Below are 19189 nucleotides of genomic sequence, written 5' to 3'. Positions count from 1 at the left end.
ACCAGATTACATTAAGCATATTATAAATAAGTTTGTTTCCTTGGAGGGTAAAATAATTACAAATATAGGCCACATTAAAAGTTAAGCCACCATGTACAAAAAAATTAAAGATTTTTTTTTTCAATCCAATATGGCGCCAAACGGTGTGCAGTGACGGCCAAGCGTTCAAAATAATGTTATATTTGAAAGGAAGGGGGGGGGGGGGGCGTCACTGCAGTCATAACACATGAAAATAAAATTTAAATACAAACACAGGCAGGATGCAAATACAGTATACGCAATTGTCATTGGACTGTACTTTGGTTTCCTTGTTGAAGTGTGCAGGGGTGAGGCATTTGTACAAATACATCTTAAATGAGATTATAGTCTATTTTAGGCAGCTGCATTAATTGTCAGGACGATTATTTGGCGCACTGACAATTTTGTTGTTGTTTTTTTTTTGTTTTTGTGTGGAGGCCAGAAGCCACTACAAGTAAGCTTATCATAGCCATCATCCCATGTTTATTGTGGTGAGGTTTTTATTTGGGCGCAAATACATTTTGAATCTATTTGAGGTGGTGACGATGAATTGCCGCACTGCGGGTTCAGTAATTGAGGGAAATGTCTGCCTGTGATCAATCCATTGTTCGTTATGCATGTACATTTTGAATGAGGGGGGATAGTAATTAATTTTAACAGAGGCCACTATTTGAGAAAAATACTTGTATCTTGCCTATCTATCCGAAACGTAAGGTGTTTATTATGGCATATAGGTGTATTTTATATGAGCCTACTTTGTCATTTGTGGTGGGGCATTTATTTTCTACAAAATGTGTTTATTTATACTTACATTTTAAAAGAGTCGACTTATTGATTTTATCTATCTATCTATCGATCCCCTGTCGCCCTCATAACCTAGCCAGACCCCCCCCCCCCCCCTCCCCCTTTTTAAACCCTCCCCATCCATGGATGCAACTTCCGCTTCGCACGCTCGCCCATTGATGCTCATAGGTGGAGAGAGAGCGAGAGCGAGAGAGAGAGAGAGAGAGAGAGAGAGACAGAGAGAGAGAGAGAGAGCGAGAGGGAGAGAGAGAGAGGTCGGGGAGGTCTAGAGAGAGGGAATAGAAAAGAAGGAGGTGGCCGACCTGCACCCAAGGGGACCGAAGCCCAACGCAGCCAATGCTCGACGCAAGCGGCCGCCGCGGCTCACTCGAACCCCGCCAGCCCTAAAATGCAGCGCCAGCACTTCCGCCACCAGCGGGTCGCCCCTCGTAGCCGACGCTGAGCCGCTGAGCCGCGAAGCCGCGAAGCGATCGACGCCGGGAGTCGCTGTCCGCCCGAAGCTCCGTATTATCTTCGCGAACAAAAAAGAATACATGGAGATACCGAGCCTCGGCTGGATTATTTGAACTTTTTGTTTTTCTTTCTGGAGGAAGAGAAGACGAGTTTCTGAACCTTCGTCGTGTGTCCCCCCCCCCCCCACCCCTCTTGTCCTTTTGGTTGGGGTAAGATCAACTAGATCCGTTTTAGAGCGTCATCTTTGTGTTCCGTGGAAATAATCCCGCAGATGCTCATTTTGAATATTGCTGTACAAATCTCTTCCAAAAAGTAAACAACAAAAAAAAAAACAGATCATATATGTGGAGCTAAAAGAGGGGGAATGTCCAATGCGGGGTCCCGTGGCAGTTGTCACGTGTGGACCGTTATGTGCTATACTTCAAAAACGACTTTTCAAACAAAAGTAAACACATTAAGCGTGCTCCTGATTTGATGTCGTCTTTTTTTTTTTTTTTTATGTGTGTGTTTGGGGGGGGGGGGTTCTTGCAGCCCTGAGAACCAGTCATGGCCGACCCAGAAGAGACTTTCGGCCTGCAAGCCTCTCCCGGTACTGGTTCCGATTCCAAGGAGGTTCCGAGCGAGACCAAAGCCGAGAAGCCCAACGGGACGTCCGGCAAGTCGCCGTCCTCGCAAACCACCTACATCCAGCAGGTCAGGAGGTGTAGGGCAGTATATGGCATTGTTGCTTTGTAAAACTGATTCAAAATGGGGGGGTTCAGATCTGGGAAAGAAAAAAATGAAGATGGCTCCAAAAAAAAAAAAGTACGTATTTTCGGTAAATAAAAACAGCAAATGGCTTTCGAATGTTGGAGTTACATTATCAGTTAGTAGAATTAAAGGGCAATTTGATCATAACCATGCAATAAAAAAAATATTACAAAAATAATAATAAATACATACAATTAGAGAATCTGATCATTTAAGTGGTTTCCTCATTTTTTTTTCTAGCACTATATTGAAAAAAACAACAACACACAAATAGGCTATTCCGCTTAAAGCAGTCTAAAAAAATGAACAGCAAAAAACAAAAACAAACAAACAAAACTTATATCGGCCTACTTCCTGTCTTCTTTTTTTTTGCAGGGTATGGAGGGTATAAAAGTGTACCTGCACGAGCGGGAGCTGTGGGTGAAGTTCCACGAGGTGGGCACCGAGATGATCATCACCAAAGCGGGCAGGTGAGGCCGTTTTATCGATTGTTGTCATTGGCGCGATACGGTGTGTCGTTCCTGCGGTTGCGGCCTCACACCAGAGAGTGCAACAAAAGTGTGTAACTATATACCGCCACGATAACGATAATAATAATAATAATACGTCGTCTTTACGCTTGTGTTGTATTTGTGTCACTATTGTAAAACTTTAAAAGCAACTTGCAGAATGTGGATGATGATGATGATGATGATGATGATGATGATGATGATGATGACAATTCCCCCCCACACACTCAAATCTTTAGGAAGCTATATTGAAACGGATTATTTTTTTCCTGCCCCTTTCACGCAGGCGAATGTTCCCCAGCTTTAAAGTGAAAGTTACCGGCCTGAACCCCAAAACTAAATATATCCTACTGATGGATGTCGTGCCCGCAGATGATCATCGATACAAGTTTGCTGATAATAAATGGTTAGTGCAGTTTTTTTGTTGTTGTTGTTTTTGTTTTATGTTAAAAAAAAGAAGTGCAAATGCTATGTTATAGTGTCATTTAACAGGAAATATATACAATTAAAAGTTTGGGGGGGGGGGGGGTCACACAGACAATTATTTGTTATTCCGTTTATATTAAAAAATAATAATAATGATAATATTTTTTTAACCGTGTATTTTGTTTAGAATTTATTGGTTGGTTTGACTTGCTAAACTTCCGTCGTGTTAAGTTAAAAAAAAAAACGACCGCATGTCAATAATGTGGCTAAAACACGATCAAAATTATAATTGTTTCTATTATTATTATTATTATAATTATTATTAGCAATCGTGTTGCCACACTAAAAGAGTTATTGTTTTATTTCTTTGCAAAATATGACGTCACTTGCCTGTTTTGCTCTTGCGTCACACATAATTGCGCACGCTAAAAACAACATTTATTTCTGTTATTAAAGCCTCTAAATATACATATATATATATATATATATATATATAAAAAAAATTTGTAACTCGATGTATGGTCCGCGCAACAGGTCTGTGACCGGGAAGGCCGAGCCGGCCATGCCCGGGAGGTTATACGTGCATCCGGACTCTCCGGCCACGGGGGCCCACTGGATGCGGCAGCTGGTCTCGTTCCAGAAGCTCAAGTTGACCAACAACCACTTGGACCCGTTCGGACACGTAGGTGCCTATAGGCCTGTCTTCTAAATCTCTCCAAAGAAACTTTAGAAATGCTGATGAAGTTCTTTTGTTTTATAAAAATGGGAGTTTATGATATTCCAGATTGAGGAACGGGTTTTGCACGCACGTTTGCACGTGATGGCGTGAAGTTGAGTAGCACAGGTTCCCACAATTGGCCCGATTGGTTCTCAGAAGAAACGTAATTGTGTATAAAGTAAGAGAATAAAAATGGTCTTATGGTGCGAATTTAAAAATCGAACTAAAAAACTTTCCGTTACCAAAGCAATGCGATTAATGCAATGCTAAATTAAAAAGTTTTTTTTGGGGGGGGGGGGCATGGCGATACGATGCTATAGTTGATATAAAATATTGCACATGTAAAGATCCATGCATTTAGTAGCTATATATATATTTTTAAATATTTTAATACATCAATTATTTATTTATTTATGTTTGTTCTTGGCTGTTTTCCCATCGTAAATGTTGTCCATGTTCTTAATGATATTAAATATTTAACTCATTTCATGGACTTGCTGTCCTTACACCTGTAATATTTTCCTTTCTCACAAAAAAAAAATCCCCCCCCCCATTAGGCTTTAATTTGAAATATATATATAAAATGTTATGCAGAATTGATTTGACTTTCTATTGCTTACTTGGAAAAAACTATAAAAGCACACAAGAAAACAAAAAACAACCACACACACACAAACACACACACTGTATTTCGAGTTGCAACAATTGTATAAATTATTTCGTTTTACATTTATGGCAACATTGTAAGTTAGGAAGTTGCTTCAAAAACAATTTGCAGACCCCCCCCCCCCACACACACACACACACTTTATGACGAGGTGGACAATACAATTCCGTCAACTCTCATTTATTTGTTGTTAAATGCATCAGAGCCAATTTTCACAAGAGTAAAACTTCCCAAAAAAAATTGTTAAATTACACAACTTCAAATTGAATCGGAAATTAATCTGTTGCCTTGAAATTTAGATTATTATTTTATTTTTTTACAGTAGTGTGAACAAATGTGCACACTGACTAGTCATGCTGAATGAACTTTTTAAACAGAACTTCTTGTGCCCTGACTCACATTCTCAACATAAAAGGTGACGTCATTTCTGTATCACTGTACACACGTTTCATGTTAAACTAATTGAGGAAACTCTCGTGCACCAAATGTTGGCCCTTAATGGCATTCCACGTGCGTGCATTACAAAGAGGAAACTTTTCTTTTTCTTTTTTTCTTTTTTTACTAAAGTGGGCCTGTTAGCCATTTCCTAAAAAAACTCATTATTTCACACTAACTAACCCGCCCCTAAACATCTGCAACACACACACACTCCATCAATGTGTCTCCATGTTAATAAGAAACTTGTTGGCTGCAGTTTTCCATCCAACCTTGATGTTTTCTACAAACTATTAGCTCACAGTCATTAAAGTAACGAGGGAGCTTTAAAGTTGCGTGCTTTCTATTTAGCCAAGCAACAACTCGTGCTGCTGATTTGATTTTGAGGATGGGTCGAAAACTTAAAAGTGCAATTATCTTGTGCAGATTTTGTTGCAAAGACTTTCAAAGGCATCGCGAGGGAGAAGCTGCTACCACGAGTTGCATGCAAAATTGAATTGAATTGATATTTTCACGTATAGGCCTCATAATTATTATTATTATTATTATTTACTTATTAAATACAGTATGACATTTTTCCATACAGTTTTAAAATTTGAAATACTTTTTTTTTTAATTTACCTTAAGTGTAATACAAATAATTGAATCACTTTTTCATGACGTGTTTATTTTATATTTTTGAGACAAATACTGACAAATTGGGGGAAACGTCAAGACATTAAACAGCCAATGAATGAAGTAAAAATAAAATTTACAATATTTCAAATATGCAACACAGTCAAATATATTAGATTGAAGTTTTTCAACATTTATTTGAATATATATTTTTTGTCATATGCGTAGTACATAGTGTTATTGTTTAAAAGCTGCATAATGTTACAGTGGCTAACAGAAATCTGCCGATCATAATTTACATTTGGGCCATTAATATACTTTTTACAAATAAAACCTCTGCCTTGTTTTTGAGTAACACTTGGGCCTACTGTACACTCTGAAAACAGTTGGGTCAAAAATAACCCAATTATGGATTTAAAATGGACCGATCCACTTTATAGGTCAAATTGACCCAACATTGAGTCAATAAATGAGTCTTTTAGTGTACAACAACTCATAAATATTGGTCAAATCCTTTACTTGGGTCAATTTTTTTGGTCTAAAACAACCCAGAAAGTTGGGTCAAATTGACCCAAGTAGAGAATCGGTCAATTTTTGACCCATTGTTGGGTTATTTTTGACCCAACTGTTTTTAGTGTGTACTACTGTATTTTAGTATGGCGGCATATTTTTTTGAGGGGGGGGGGGGGGGGGGGGGTTACTAAAAAAAAAAGTGCAGCACTATAATAGACATTCCTTACACAAGTGAGCTGCCACACATCCAAGTCACACCTAGTTAAGGCCAGGAGGGCCCAGCTGGCCCAATGAAACCGGAGCTGGGATGGAATGTGAACGTGTAGTAAATTTTTGGTTGGGAGAGCAGTTTTGTTTTTTTCCTCTTGATTAGTTGCAGTGTATGCATGCATGCGAGCAGGCCTGTCGTCTTTTTGGTGCCCCCCCCCCCCCCCCCACCCCCGGGATTCATAAATGACACTGCACGGTGGCCTGCCAGAAATATGCTTGTGTTGGTGCAGCTGGATGGAATAAGTTGGGAGCACAGTGGAGATGCCGGGTCCCAATTAGGATGAGCCACAGGTGAGAATTGCAAACGGGCGAGCGGCACCGTGGGCAGGAGCTCAATTGGGGATTATTTGGAAAGCCTGGAGGAAACAGTGGAGCTTAAAGTCTTAAAACAATGAGTCGCACAAGTGCTGAAGTGCAAGGAGAAAGATTGGATCGGTTGGGTGCAAAGCCACGGGGAACAAGTGATATGTTTGGGCATGCAGAGTATTCATACGAACATATAGAAACTTTTATGAATTATTAATGTCATTCCCTCCCCCATGACTCACCTTTCCGTAAATAAATAAATAAATATGTGTATGTTCATCAGTTATCACAATTTTTATCCAAATACACAATATTTCACAATTTCTATAGTCAAGCTGATAAAAAAACTACTTTCAGAAAAGTAGATTTTTTTTTTTAAAAAACGTGTCTCCAATGAAATGATAAACATAATCACCATACATTTATAGTGGTCATTAAAAAAAAAAAAAAAAAAGTTCATAAAAAAAAGTCTACACACCCCTTTTCAAATGCCAGGATGCTGTGATATAAAAGAGACTAGTTCTATGAGATATTACTACATTTTTATAGAATCGATTATTATAAAATACATTTTTTAACATTTATTATTTTCTGTTAGGCAAGAACAAGAAAACCTTTACGCCACCCAACTCTCAGTTGCGACTATCAATAGCATCTTTTGTTTTGCTTAACATTGTATCCTCATTAACATTAAATAAAAATAATAATATTGATCGACAAGATCAAAAAAACTGCTTTTTTTTTGGAAGTGCATCAATTTGCCGGAAAAATAAATAAATGAGCACGCCACTGCCATCTACTGTAGTGGATGCGCAATTACACTTATTTCTAGTACGGCAAAAACCTTACACCAGATGGGAATAGATCGCATCACATGTAAACAATTGACAGATCTTCATTTGGAATAATTTCAGTCTCGAAGTTCGACATGTAAATGCGGCTAAAAAACTATCATGTCCAAATTTAGCACCCGTTAATGTCACCTTGAACCTCAAGCACTCGATTGGGGAAAAAAAAGGATATCTTTCAGAGACGGAAGGTAGAAAAACAACAACAACCCTGAGGTAATGTTGTTGCATAAGTATGCACACCCTTGTATAACTAAAATAACCAATCACATTAAAATATTAAGTCAAATTAAGTCATCACACAGCGGCCACTATTTAAAGTGCCTCTGATTAACCTTGAATAGAGTTGAGATGTTCTGGTAGGCTTTTCAATCCAAGACTTGAAATCAATTACTTTGGTCTCATTGTTTTACATCACATTGTGTGTCGATTTTTTTTGGTAGGCGCTGTACATGTGATTTCTTAAAAAATAAACTGAGATCACGTGGTTGCACAAGTGTGCACGCCCTCCTAAGAGCCAATCACATTCTAACCCATGTTAAACGGGAGTTTTGAACATTTAAGTTCAGCCATTCATCACAAAAAAGCAGGGGTGTGTAGACTTTTAATACCTGCTCTACATGCATATTTGCATTCCTCTTTTCAAACAGTTGTGAATCTGTGAAGTTGTCTTCCGCCCTCGTCTTCCCCATTTTTGGACCACGTTAGAGACGCCGTATAGAATTTGTCGGCCTTTGACTGTGTTTGCATTTTGAGTGGCAGTGCACAAAGCGCAATCCCTGCCAAACCTTTCTAATCCCGGGGCCGACTGGGAGGGAGAGAATTGTCTGATGTGGTCGGGACTTGAAAGCGAGAAGGGCCAAAAGTGATCCCTGGCTATCATTAACTATTATCATGGCGAGGCAGGGAAGAGGAGGGGGCAGGGTTAGGAGTGGCTTGGGCTGGCTCGGGTTGGAGCCCCACTGGGTGGTCCGGTGGAAACACCCCTACCTCCAGATCCATGCGGGCTGGACAGTGGGAAGCCAGCCGCAGCTAGCGGGCCTTGTTATTTCCCGGGGTGAAATGTGCATTTAAGGGGCGGCGTTTTTAGCTTCTCGTTAGTGGGATGGTGGACATTGGCATGTTCCTTCTGATGTGTGCCCCTTGGCCACCAGGGGCAGTATAACACACACGCACTTTATAATACGCGTACATTTGAAACTAACGAAGAGTGAAGACAATAATAATAGTTTTTTGACTAGACTCTACTACAACTATACTAGTACTGTACGGTTTCTACACACTAATACAACATCTTTGGCATACTAGAAGGGTGCTGTAGTCTATATTTTTGAATTGTTACTGTACAGTAAAAAGAGCGCATGTCCAGATTTTGGGATTTTTTTTTCTTGATTATCTTGCAGTAGGTGGAGATTCATACATGTTTTTTTTTTCCATTGGACAGCAAAATTTCCAATTTTTTCATGGGCTTGATTCATTCAATATAATCATTATGTATACATATAAATAAATAAATATATATATATATATAGTGCAAGCCTTTTTTTAATTTATTATTTTTTGTAAAATTAATTCTGTGTTTTATTTGATTTATTTTCACTTTTGTTTACAAACTATATGGTTGGAAATTTAATGGGGTAATGCATTTAATAAAAAATTCTAAATTAAATTTTGCATCAATACAGTGGACGCTTACATAATGATGGTTCACCTATTTATGGATTTAAAAAATATATAATGTGACATACATATATATTTTTGGGGGGCGGAGGGTTAACCCCAAACAACAACGCTTTTTGGCAGTATATTGCGACTTATACAAAAAAACATTTGAGCCCTGAGCAACTGTGATGTCATTTTCGAGACAGTCCTCTCATAAATACGACCGCATAGGTCGTTTTGAAAAGGTGCCAAATTACGACCAAGTGGTACGGGTTTTAGTTTAGCTCCTCTAGCGGCCATGTTAAATAGCGCAAAAATCCAAAAGTGGGACTCGAACCCGGTGCGTCTCGACGGAAGATGAGTGTATATCTGACTGAGCTATTTGGCCAGTGATTGTTTTGGTTTTTTGGAACAAATAGCGTCTTTTCAAGACTTGCAGTGTGCGCCCCCGACTGAAATCCCGACTGCTGTTTAGTGGCCAGGGGTCACTCATCGCTCTCCTGTAGGCAGCATGCAGGAGAGCGGATGCAAAAAAATGTCCAGTACGCTTTCAGGCCTTTGCCAAAAGCTACTGCAGCATGAAATGCGATCAAGTTCAACTGGAAACTAATAATGGAGCGCTATTGTATCCTTCTATGGCCTGGGCGCTTCACTCGCCCCCCAAAGAGAACCTTGTGGGGGCATGCCGGAGGTCAGTGTGGCAGTGAAAGGCAGGTACAAAAACAACCCTCCAGATAACAGATAGCCCGGAATACCAAAGGTGGGAGGGGGAGGGAGGGAAAAAGTGAAGAATGGGGGCGGGGGAGCTCGTCGTTATATTTGAATCTTGACATTAGGCTAATAGCAAATTCAAACAGCATGCAGACTTGATGTGTCACATTTTAACTCGTGAAGCCACAGATGGAAGTTCAAGTTCAAGCTGATTGGAGGCCGAAGCGCACGCACGCACGCACGCACGCACGCACGCAGGCCCTCTGCTAGTCGTCACTTAGCACGTTCGCTTGCGAGAGAGAGAAGCGACATGCTTGCGGGAATCACTTTGGAGTTACATAAGGAAAGTTTTAGAGCGGGTTTGGCAGAAAGGAGACAGATCAGGAAGGTTCAAATGAGTTCAAAAATATTGAGGCGGAGCAAATCACGAGCATGAGCGCAAGTAAACGGCGAATCTGGATTCAATCTGGTGTGCATCTGAAAGCATTGGTATGAGCACATTAAGCATTAAAAAGGCTTAATTGTGAGATGCTCACAAAACAGGAAACGTTTGCCTCTTCATATCACAGATGGTCACCGAAAATTGAGAAAAGAATCCGACTCAATTCGGTTTTCATCTGAAGGTTCAGTGTAAACGCATGCAATGTTCTTTCACAAAACTGAAATGGATTGTTTTCATACATCCATTTTCCAACACGGACGGATTGCAAAATATTTAGAACAGACTTGGATTCAATTCGGTTTCTATGTCAAGATTCAGTGTGAACGCACGAGATATCAAAACCACTTGTTTTGTGACGCAATACGATAAACTTTTGCTCATTCATATCCATTTTCTACCATGGGCAGATTGCAAAACGTTAAAAAGAGATTTGGATTCAATTCGGTTTTGATCTCAAGATTCAATATAAATACATTAGATATTAAAACCACTTTTATTTTGTGATAATTGTAATACTGGAAACGTTGGTTCATGCCTATCCATTTTCTAACACGGACAGATCACCAAAAAAATTGAGAACAGATTCGGATTCAATTCCTTTTCCATCTCAAGATTCACAGATTCAGAACTTGTGACTTTAAAACTAAGGCCCGACCAATAAGGACTTCTTGAGGCTGATGCTCATTTCATATTTCGATAACTGATAAATTGAGCGATTAATTAAAAAAATATATATTGTTTTGGTCTCTAAGGCAGGACATTTGACCGTTTTACAATACAATACTTTGTCATTTAGTATTTGTTTAACTTCACAACAGAGAGAAAAATGGGCAAAATGTCTATTAAAAAAATAGTTGTTTTAATCTTTGTCTTATTTTAGGTTAAGTGAGGGGGGTTTGCAGAGGGCACCATTCATGCTAGGACCGCCCCTGCAACAACAGCTTTTGATTACATTTGATGTCAAGTGATGAAAAACATTCAACATTAAAAATAGGTGATTTCCCTCCACACTAGATTTTTCCTCAAAAACATGAGGAGAAATAATCAATTATTTGGTCACGGTTTTGAATCTGGAGCCAAATCATTTTTCTAAAATGAGAAAACTGTTGCAACTGTTCAAAAATCTAAATCTAAATAAAAAATCTAATGATTTGGAATATGTCATCTGGATCAGATTCTTTTTTTTTGTATTATCGTTTAACTTTTTTCCCCCAAATTTGACTTTACTTTGGTCTTCAGCTTTAGTATATGTAAAAATATGCATTTATGAGGATTATTAATGTGCATCCAAATATTGTGATTATAGTTCCAAAAAAAGTTGTGATTAAATTTGGATAAATTTTGGTTTCAATTGTCTGTATTAAACATCTATAATCCGAATCCAGAGCCTTTCTCTATTGCATTTTAAACTAAATTGTGATAGTAATTTAGAGTCTGAATTGGTTGTGGATTTCAGTTTGAATTCAGCACTTCATCAAAAATCTTAAAAAAAATAATAATAATCTGCATGTGTATAGTTTATCTTTGACCCGCTGACTCAACTCACAACTTGTGGTACTGATCCACATTGGATGGATCTCTGCTCTGCTTTTTTTTTTTTTTCATAGGCCTACATTAGGCTACTATATTATGTAGTAGTGGAATCACCTAAATATTATATGTGACGATAGCGATCCGACTAACGCAAGATGAAAATGTTTTGCAAAACTTTGTCCCATATCTTATCAGGATTTCCCTCGTTAAAAACAACCAAGCATATCTTGTCGCTCTGTTGGTTTTGGTTTTTCCCAGATCATCCTGAACTCGATGCACAAGTACCAGCCCAGGATCCACATCGTCAAGGCGGACGAGAACAACGGCTTCGGCTCCAAGAACACGGCCTTCTGCACGCACGTCTTCCCCGAGACGGCCTTCATCGCCGTCACGTCCTACCAGAACCACAAGGTCCCATTTGCGCGCTTGTCGCTATTTATTTGTTATTTTTTCCAAGTTCGCTGAATTTGTGCGGACTTTATTGCGCGGGGAAGACAAACGGCGCTTTTTTTGGGGGGGTCGGTTTAATTAATCATGATGAAAATTAGAGTTGTTTGTTCGATGAGTTTCCTTTTTTCTTCTATAACGACAGAAATGAGAAAAGATCCGTCATTTAAGAGATAATAATCATAATAATAATTTACAAGAGTTATTTTATTTGTTTCATTATAGCCCGCGATAAATGGAGCTAAATGAGAAGCCAGTCAAGAGACTAATTGGTACAACTGGACAACAAGGTTAATAAAAATCAGGCAACAAAACAAACAATAAACGTTATTGATATTACAGTAACAAACAAACAAATAAATACAGGCTACTTTTCCCCCAACCTTCGCTTATTAATAACACTAAGTATTTTATTTATATATTTTTTAAGATAAAAATAAACATTTTGTATTTTGTTCGTTTTGAAATGCTGAAATTCTTGAGTTGTAATAAAATGCGTGTCGCAGAAGAACACGGCTAATAATTGTAACTTTATATGTTTATTTTAAGTATTTGAATGAATAGTCGTTGCTCCTTCGGGTAAATGAGCAAACATTTTAAATGGACTCTCGCGTGCTGTTGGTTGATTTCATGTTGCTCTGCGCGCAGTTTATTTGTTTGCCTTGCCCAAATACGAGCAAGAAAGACGAAATGTGTGTAAACAGCGTCTGTTTAAGATCGTTTAAACACGTGGGCGTCGATGTATTTAGTTTGGGGGGAGACTTGGGGGCGAGAGTGGGGGGGGGGGGGGGCGTACAGCAGAGCAGAGCAGATTTGTGGCTGGTAATGTCTCTGCAGCCAATCAGCAGCCTTCTTACTTCTGGGAACAGGAAGCTGCAGTTCTGTAGAAAGCGTTCATTATTTCCCAACATGTTCTTGGTGGGGGCTCACATCGTTACCCCCAGGGCTAATTATTTGAGCTTTCCAGCCACCCAAAAAAAGGCACGCATTCTGAAATGCAGGCTCTTGAGCACAACTGTCTAATAATCTAACAGGCCAACATCTGCCATACCACTAATAGTAATTGCAATGTGCTACAGGCCGCCATGTGTCAGCTTCACCTGCTAATGGAGAGAGAGAGAGAGAGAGAGAGAGAGAGAGAGAGAGAGAGAGAGAGAGAGAGAGAGAGAGAGAGAGAGAGAGAGAGAGAGAGAGAGATGAGAGAGAGAGAGAGAGAGAGAGAGAGAGAGAGAGAGAGAGAGAGAGAGAGAGAAACTTCCACTTTGGTCAGGAAAAGTGAAAGCAAATGGGAAAATGTCATGCCTGACTTTAGAACTCTCAAAGCAACTATGCCTCAATTTTGGAAATTATTCCAGTTTGATTTGATCATATATGATATGATATTTATTGAGCAATCAGTTACTCTAAATTCCAAAAGGGATTTAGAGTACCGGTAAGCAGAATTTGTGGTGTTGTACTGAGTTGTTTGCTTATTTTCTTCAGATAACGCAACTTAAGATTGAGAACAACCCGTTTGCTAAAGGCTTTCGTGGAAGTGATGACATGGAACTGCACCGGATGTCCAGAATGCAAAGGTACGAGGGCTTTAGTTTTGTACAAAAGACACAATATGAAGCACATTTGCACCTTCCGAGAGAGAGAGAGAGAGAGAGAGAGAGAGATAGAAAGAGAAACTCACTCTATCTAAAAACAGACAGGTCAAAATTGACGACATTTGAGTTCATAGCTAGTCCATTTAGCTTGATGCTAACAAACAATGCAAAATGCCATTCAATTGCTAATGATCAGCATCGTTTTGCGGCTAATTTGCGAATAGGTCATCAATCTTTTTGAAAGCGAGGAGACACTTCTTAAGTATTGATTAATGTAAAGAGATAACAGTTTGATATGCATTTCTAAAGTAAAAAAAAAAAAAAAAAGATAAAATGATTTGGGGGTAAATCATTTATCCACGAATACGTTTGTCATGCGCTACAATGCCGACCTTTGACCTGTACTATTTTTTTTTAAAGTAACATTACTATTATTAATAGTCAACTAAGTTCATTAAGTCAACCACAAAAACACACACAAAAATCCCAAGAGGCGATTTTTGATAGTTTGGGTGTACCTCATTTTGTGTGGCCCAATGATGTGGATTCCTTGCATGGGAAGCGTCGTCAAATCAAAGCAATTACAGAGTAATGATGGCCGACATCCTACATGAGCCCGTTGCGAGTGTTAAGCTGCCATGACGTTCGTGTCGCGAGCCTGAACTACGGCGATGTCTTCCGTCCGCGCGCGCGCACGCACACACGCGGTCCATATAATTTCCTTTTTAGAACATACGTCAGCATACACATACTGTACGTATTACTCGGCCCACATGAGGGATGGAGAGAGTGCAAAACACTTTTTCAAAGGACAAAATCTGGTTTTGAAACTTTGGGGGGGCGGGGGTGTGAGTGTGGGGTGGGGGGGGGGCACATAAAATACAACTTTGGCTCGCTGTCCTTCCCATAACAATTATTGGAAGCCACAAGAATAAAAGTTCTACATTCAAAGTCAAAGAAAAGGATGGCGTGACTTCAGAGGATGAATTTCAATACCTTTTCAAGTAGCACTGAAATGCATGGAAACATCATTTATGTGTTTCTAAAAAAAAAATGAAAATGTGCTTCATAAAAAAAAAGTAGTATAATACTTGATAAAACCATACAATAACCTAGCCTAAAGAATAAAACGGTTCAATGCCCATTGACATTGTGCTGCTCCTCCTGGTGTGCGCGCCTTTGCCACCAGGGGGCAGTATCGTGCCTCTAAAAATACATACACGATTTAAAAAACAGTTGCTTCTAAGATGAGTCAAATGCAGTAATAGGATTTGCTGTATGAATTTGCACTCATATCGCTTTTGTTTGAACGGTTATACTGTGCATGCCGTGGCGTTGACGCTAGTTGCAATAGCCTCCTTATGGCGTTTTACATTGTGTGTTAGCATTAAGCTAGCAGACTTCTGGGAGTGGCAATAAAGATCTTGAAGAGTTGTTTACTGTACTTCAAATTTTTTGATGGTTCGTATTTTGAAGCACTCATAAAGTGGAGGCACCGCTGCAATGTACAAATTTAAATCAAACAAGCTAATTGCTAATGCTACTCGACAGACGAAAATGTTTGCCACGTTACAACGCCAAGGTTGGTCATGTTCCAAACGACACCCGTCAGTCTCCACTGATGGACGCTGAGCATTTGGACTGAATCGGAATGTCGGGCAGCCGGTGGACGAGATGATACTCACATTCACCATGTAGCATACAATGTGTATTACTGAAAACACTTTTCCCCTGTACATTTTGTATTTTGCCATAATTGTAGATTTCTATACATATCGAAATATATTTCACGGTACCCTAGCCACGTCCTACATGTTTTTTACTTTTTGCGTGTATGCGTAGCACCAAGGATTACCCGGTGGTCCCTCGCAGCACGGTGCGCCAACGAGTGAGCTCCAGCCAAAGTCCGTTCAGTGGGGAAGTCCAAGGCCTGGCAACCCCAAGCGCCCTTAGCTCCCAGTACTCCCAGTGCGAGAACGGGGTGACGAGTACCTCGCAAGACCTGCTGCCCCAATCGGGCTCCTATCCTCTCCCCCACGAGCACGGCCAGGAGTACCACTGCATCAAGAGGAAAGGTAGGTCAACGACAACTGAAGTGTATGTAGCTAATAGCAGAGGTGGGCATTCCGTCAATATCGACGAGTTCCGTCAACACGTCAATGACGGACGCCCGTTTTGTTGATGATTGACGGGAAACTTGGAAAACTTGACGAAATAAGCATTGACAGAAGGAGGTTTTCGTCCGTCAATGTAATCGTCAATCCGTCAACAAATTCGGCAATCCGTCAATGACGGACGTCCCATTTTGTTGAACATTGACGGATGCCCACTTCGAATGACGGAAACATTGATGGACGCTCATTTTGCTGGGCAATGGAAGAATGACGGATTGACGGTTCGGCTTGAAATATTGACGGACTGACGATAACGGAAGGGTGTCCCGACTGTTGACAACCGCTGAATGACGGACGTTCAAAATTCATTGACGTGCCCAACTCTGCCCAGTACCCTCACGAGATGGATGCTATCTTTGCTAGTAGCGAATATCTTATGATTCCCGTTTATGTCGAGTTCTATCGCCCACGTCTCTCGGTCGTAACTTTTTGTCTTTTTTTTTGTAATTCCAGCAGTAGCAGCAGCAGCGGCGGAGGACGACTGCCACTCGGGCGAGCACAGCTACAAAAAAGCCTACTTGGAGAGCTCGTCCAGCGAGGACGACCATTACTACAGGCCGGTGGGCTACGCGCAGAGCCTTGGCCTGGCCGCCGGGCCCTACCGCAGCGAGTCCAGCCAGCGCCAGGCCTGCATGTACGCCGGCGCCTCGCAGGGTGCCGAGCCTGTTCCCAGCCTGGAGGACATCAGCTGCAACACCTGGACCGGCGTGTCCCCTTACGGGAGCTGCTCGGTGGCCACCATGCAGCCCATGGAGCGACTGCCCTACCAGCACTTCTCGGCCCACTTCACGTCCGGTTCTTTGGTGTCAAGAATCGGTGGAGTGGGGAGCCATTCCTCGCCCCAGTTAGCTGACGGTCACCACGCCGCCATGTACCAGAGCTCGGTGACGCACCAGACTCTCGGTCGCCAGTGCAGCCCCGGCACCGGGATCCAGTCGCCGACCGCCGGCCTGCAGGGCAGCGAGTACCTCTACACGCACGGCATACCGCGCACGCTATCGCCTCACCAGTATCACGCGGTTCATAGCGTTAGCATCATGCCAGAGTGGAACGACAACAGCTAGGGGAGCTTTTCAGGGTTACCGACGGCAAAATCTTTAGATACATTTATATTTTTATAGGATGTGCATTGAGAGACACCGAGGAGCAGAATCGCAGTTGCGTCCTCGGCACTTATAAGCAGCATGAACAAGGGATGTGTGGCACTTGAACGCGCACAAAGACTGCACACCAACAAAAAGACTCGACTCGAGAGAGAGAGAGAAAAAAGACTCGCGAGATTGGTGCCCGGCGGACAGGTGCGGTGTACAAAAGGCTGTTTGGAATAATGTCCCGTTTTTGTGTCACGGACTTTCCCCTGCTGGTGTAGCATGAGCCCTGGTTCACAAGTTACTGTAGCCACCAACGAGTTTCAGAAGAATACGGCGGACTTTGTTGTGGCTCTCAAATGTTTGGATTGGGTTTCGGGCCATCATTTGTTTACCTCTTGCAATCGTACATTTTCAATCGTCACGAGGAAGCTGGAGTCTATCGGAGCTGGTATTGGCCGAGGGTCTCCATGGACTGTTTTGTAGTCAATTACAAGGCAGGTAGAAAAACAATTCGCACCAACATTCAGTCATTCTTGGACTGTGCGAGAAGAGTGGCGAACTCATGACAACTCCCGCTGTCAAAATGTCATCAAATACTTTACTGTATCACTCTTATTTGTCGTCAAATCTAGATAGGAACCACATTTCAATCCAAATGTTCGGTTCTCCAGCCGACTAAACAGCCATGTTTACAGTATTATCAAACGTGAAAATGATTAAATATTCATTCCATAGAATTGCAACATTGAAATGAAAACAATAAATGTGAAAGCTTGTTTTAGAGAAATGTTTTCTCTTAAACACCCTGTAGAGTAAAAATAAATGTAAATTTGACACACCACAGAGAAGAGTGTCGTTAACAACCCTGCCAAATTTCATTGATTAAAAAAATAAATAAATCACCACCTGTATAAAATTAAGCTTCGAAATGAAAAAAAAAGCCACTTAAAGTCTCCAGTGGCTGGAATATAGCTTACTGGGTTGCCTTTGGGCTTTCTACGCCGCGACGAGAGGCGCTGGCTACCAGCTAGCTCACAAGCTAGCTCACAAGCTAACAAGCTTCCAGGTTTCACTGGGCCAGCAGATGAGCGGCGGGCTTCACTTCCTCCCCTCGGAATTCAAATAACAACAATGAGCTGTTTGGCAGAGTGCGGTATCCAGGAAAGATGCCATTTCGGAATGTAGGCATAGCTAGCTGTAGCTATATAAAAGCACGCTGTCGTGGTAGAAATGAGTCTAATGACCAATGAGACAAATTCCCGAAGGGGCTCAAAATCTTGTATAGAGTGGCGGATGGGGGACTCAAGCCAGACACCAAAGTGCATCACTTAAGCCACGCCCAAAAAAAATCATAAAAACGAAAAAAAATGGTGACAAACAGTTTAGCGCTGTATCTCCACAATTCAGTACGACATGGTTCTCGGTCTTTGCACGTATTTTTAGTAGCTATCTTCAAACATGTACGCTGTATTTAGGAATACAATTCTCAATTTACTTTACAGGGTATTTAAGCAATTAGGGTTCACATCATTAAGCTAAAGTTAAAAATGCTGTATTTTTCCAGTATTTAATTGTATTTTTTGTACTAATTGTACAAAAGCGTTCACCCAAATCTTTATATTGACATGGAATTTCAAATGTTACTTTTCCCTTTTGGTGACATGAAATATGCTGTTATCTTTATTTACGGTTGCTCAATCTTGATAATTGTGTTGCTATGTTGAGACAATCACTGGTTTTCGCATGCAGTTTCAGAAAAAAAAGAACTCCATAAAAACGTTGGCGTTTTATGTTAAATCCAGTCAAAGCTTGCATTCTGACACTGGCACTTCTTTTAACAATAGAATTAAAACTGACTCGTAACGTAGCAGCGGGACACCACAGGGAATGTAGTTTTATGACACGTACTTGATATGTGAAAAAAAAAAAAAAGAGGCAAAAGTGAGTGTTGCCACACATCCTCACATGTGGACGAAAGGTTATTTTTCATGCCTGTAGTTGATAGAATGTTATTTGTCAATAGTATTTATTTGTCACCCATGTAAATCATTATACCTGTCCGTGCATGTCGTAAAGATAGGAGGTTACGTTTTTTTTTATACCCGATTAAAACAATATTTTTTTTTTTATTGATTTTGTATATGATTTTCTAATCATACTCCTATAGAAAACTGGAGATTACTATACAGAGGTCAGTATGTATCT

At 40.6% G+C, this 19189-nt stretch overlaps 1 protein-coding gene across 2 annotated transcripts; it reads left to right on the top strand.

Annotated features, from left to right (window-relative positions):
• Positions 1-1821: 1821 nt before the first annotated feature.
• On the top strand, positions 1822-17524 carry tbx5a (T-box transcription factor 5a). Of its 2 annotated transcripts, none has more exons than XM_086097715.1 (8): positions 1822-1968; positions 2401-2495; positions 2821-2940; positions 3495-3642; positions 11939-12091; positions 13610-13701; positions 15562-15794; positions 16362-17524. In XM_086097715.1, the coding sequence occupies exons 1-8, from the start codon at positions 1822-1824 to the stop codon at positions 16955-16957; spliced, it is 1584 nt and encodes a 527-aa protein (XP_085953841.1). In that variant the 3' UTR covers positions 16958-17524. The 2 variants fall into 2 exon arrangements, with proteins under 2 accessions (XP_085953841.1, XP_085953840.1); XM_086097714.1 differs by having other exon boundaries at positions 16359-17524.
• Positions 17525-19189: the final 1665 nt, after the last annotated feature.

This window comes from Leptonotus elevatus, chromosome 15 (genome assembly GCF_054856555.1).
Source record: "Leptonotus elevatus isolate MCC_2025b chromosome 15, RoL_Lele_1.0, whole genome shotgun sequence".
In the NCBI taxonomy this organism is placed as follows: domain Eukaryota; kingdom Metazoa; phylum Chordata; class Actinopteri; order Syngnathiformes; family Syngnathidae; genus Leptonotus; species Leptonotus elevatus.
This window is presented reverse-complemented; position numbering and strand designations above follow the sequence as displayed.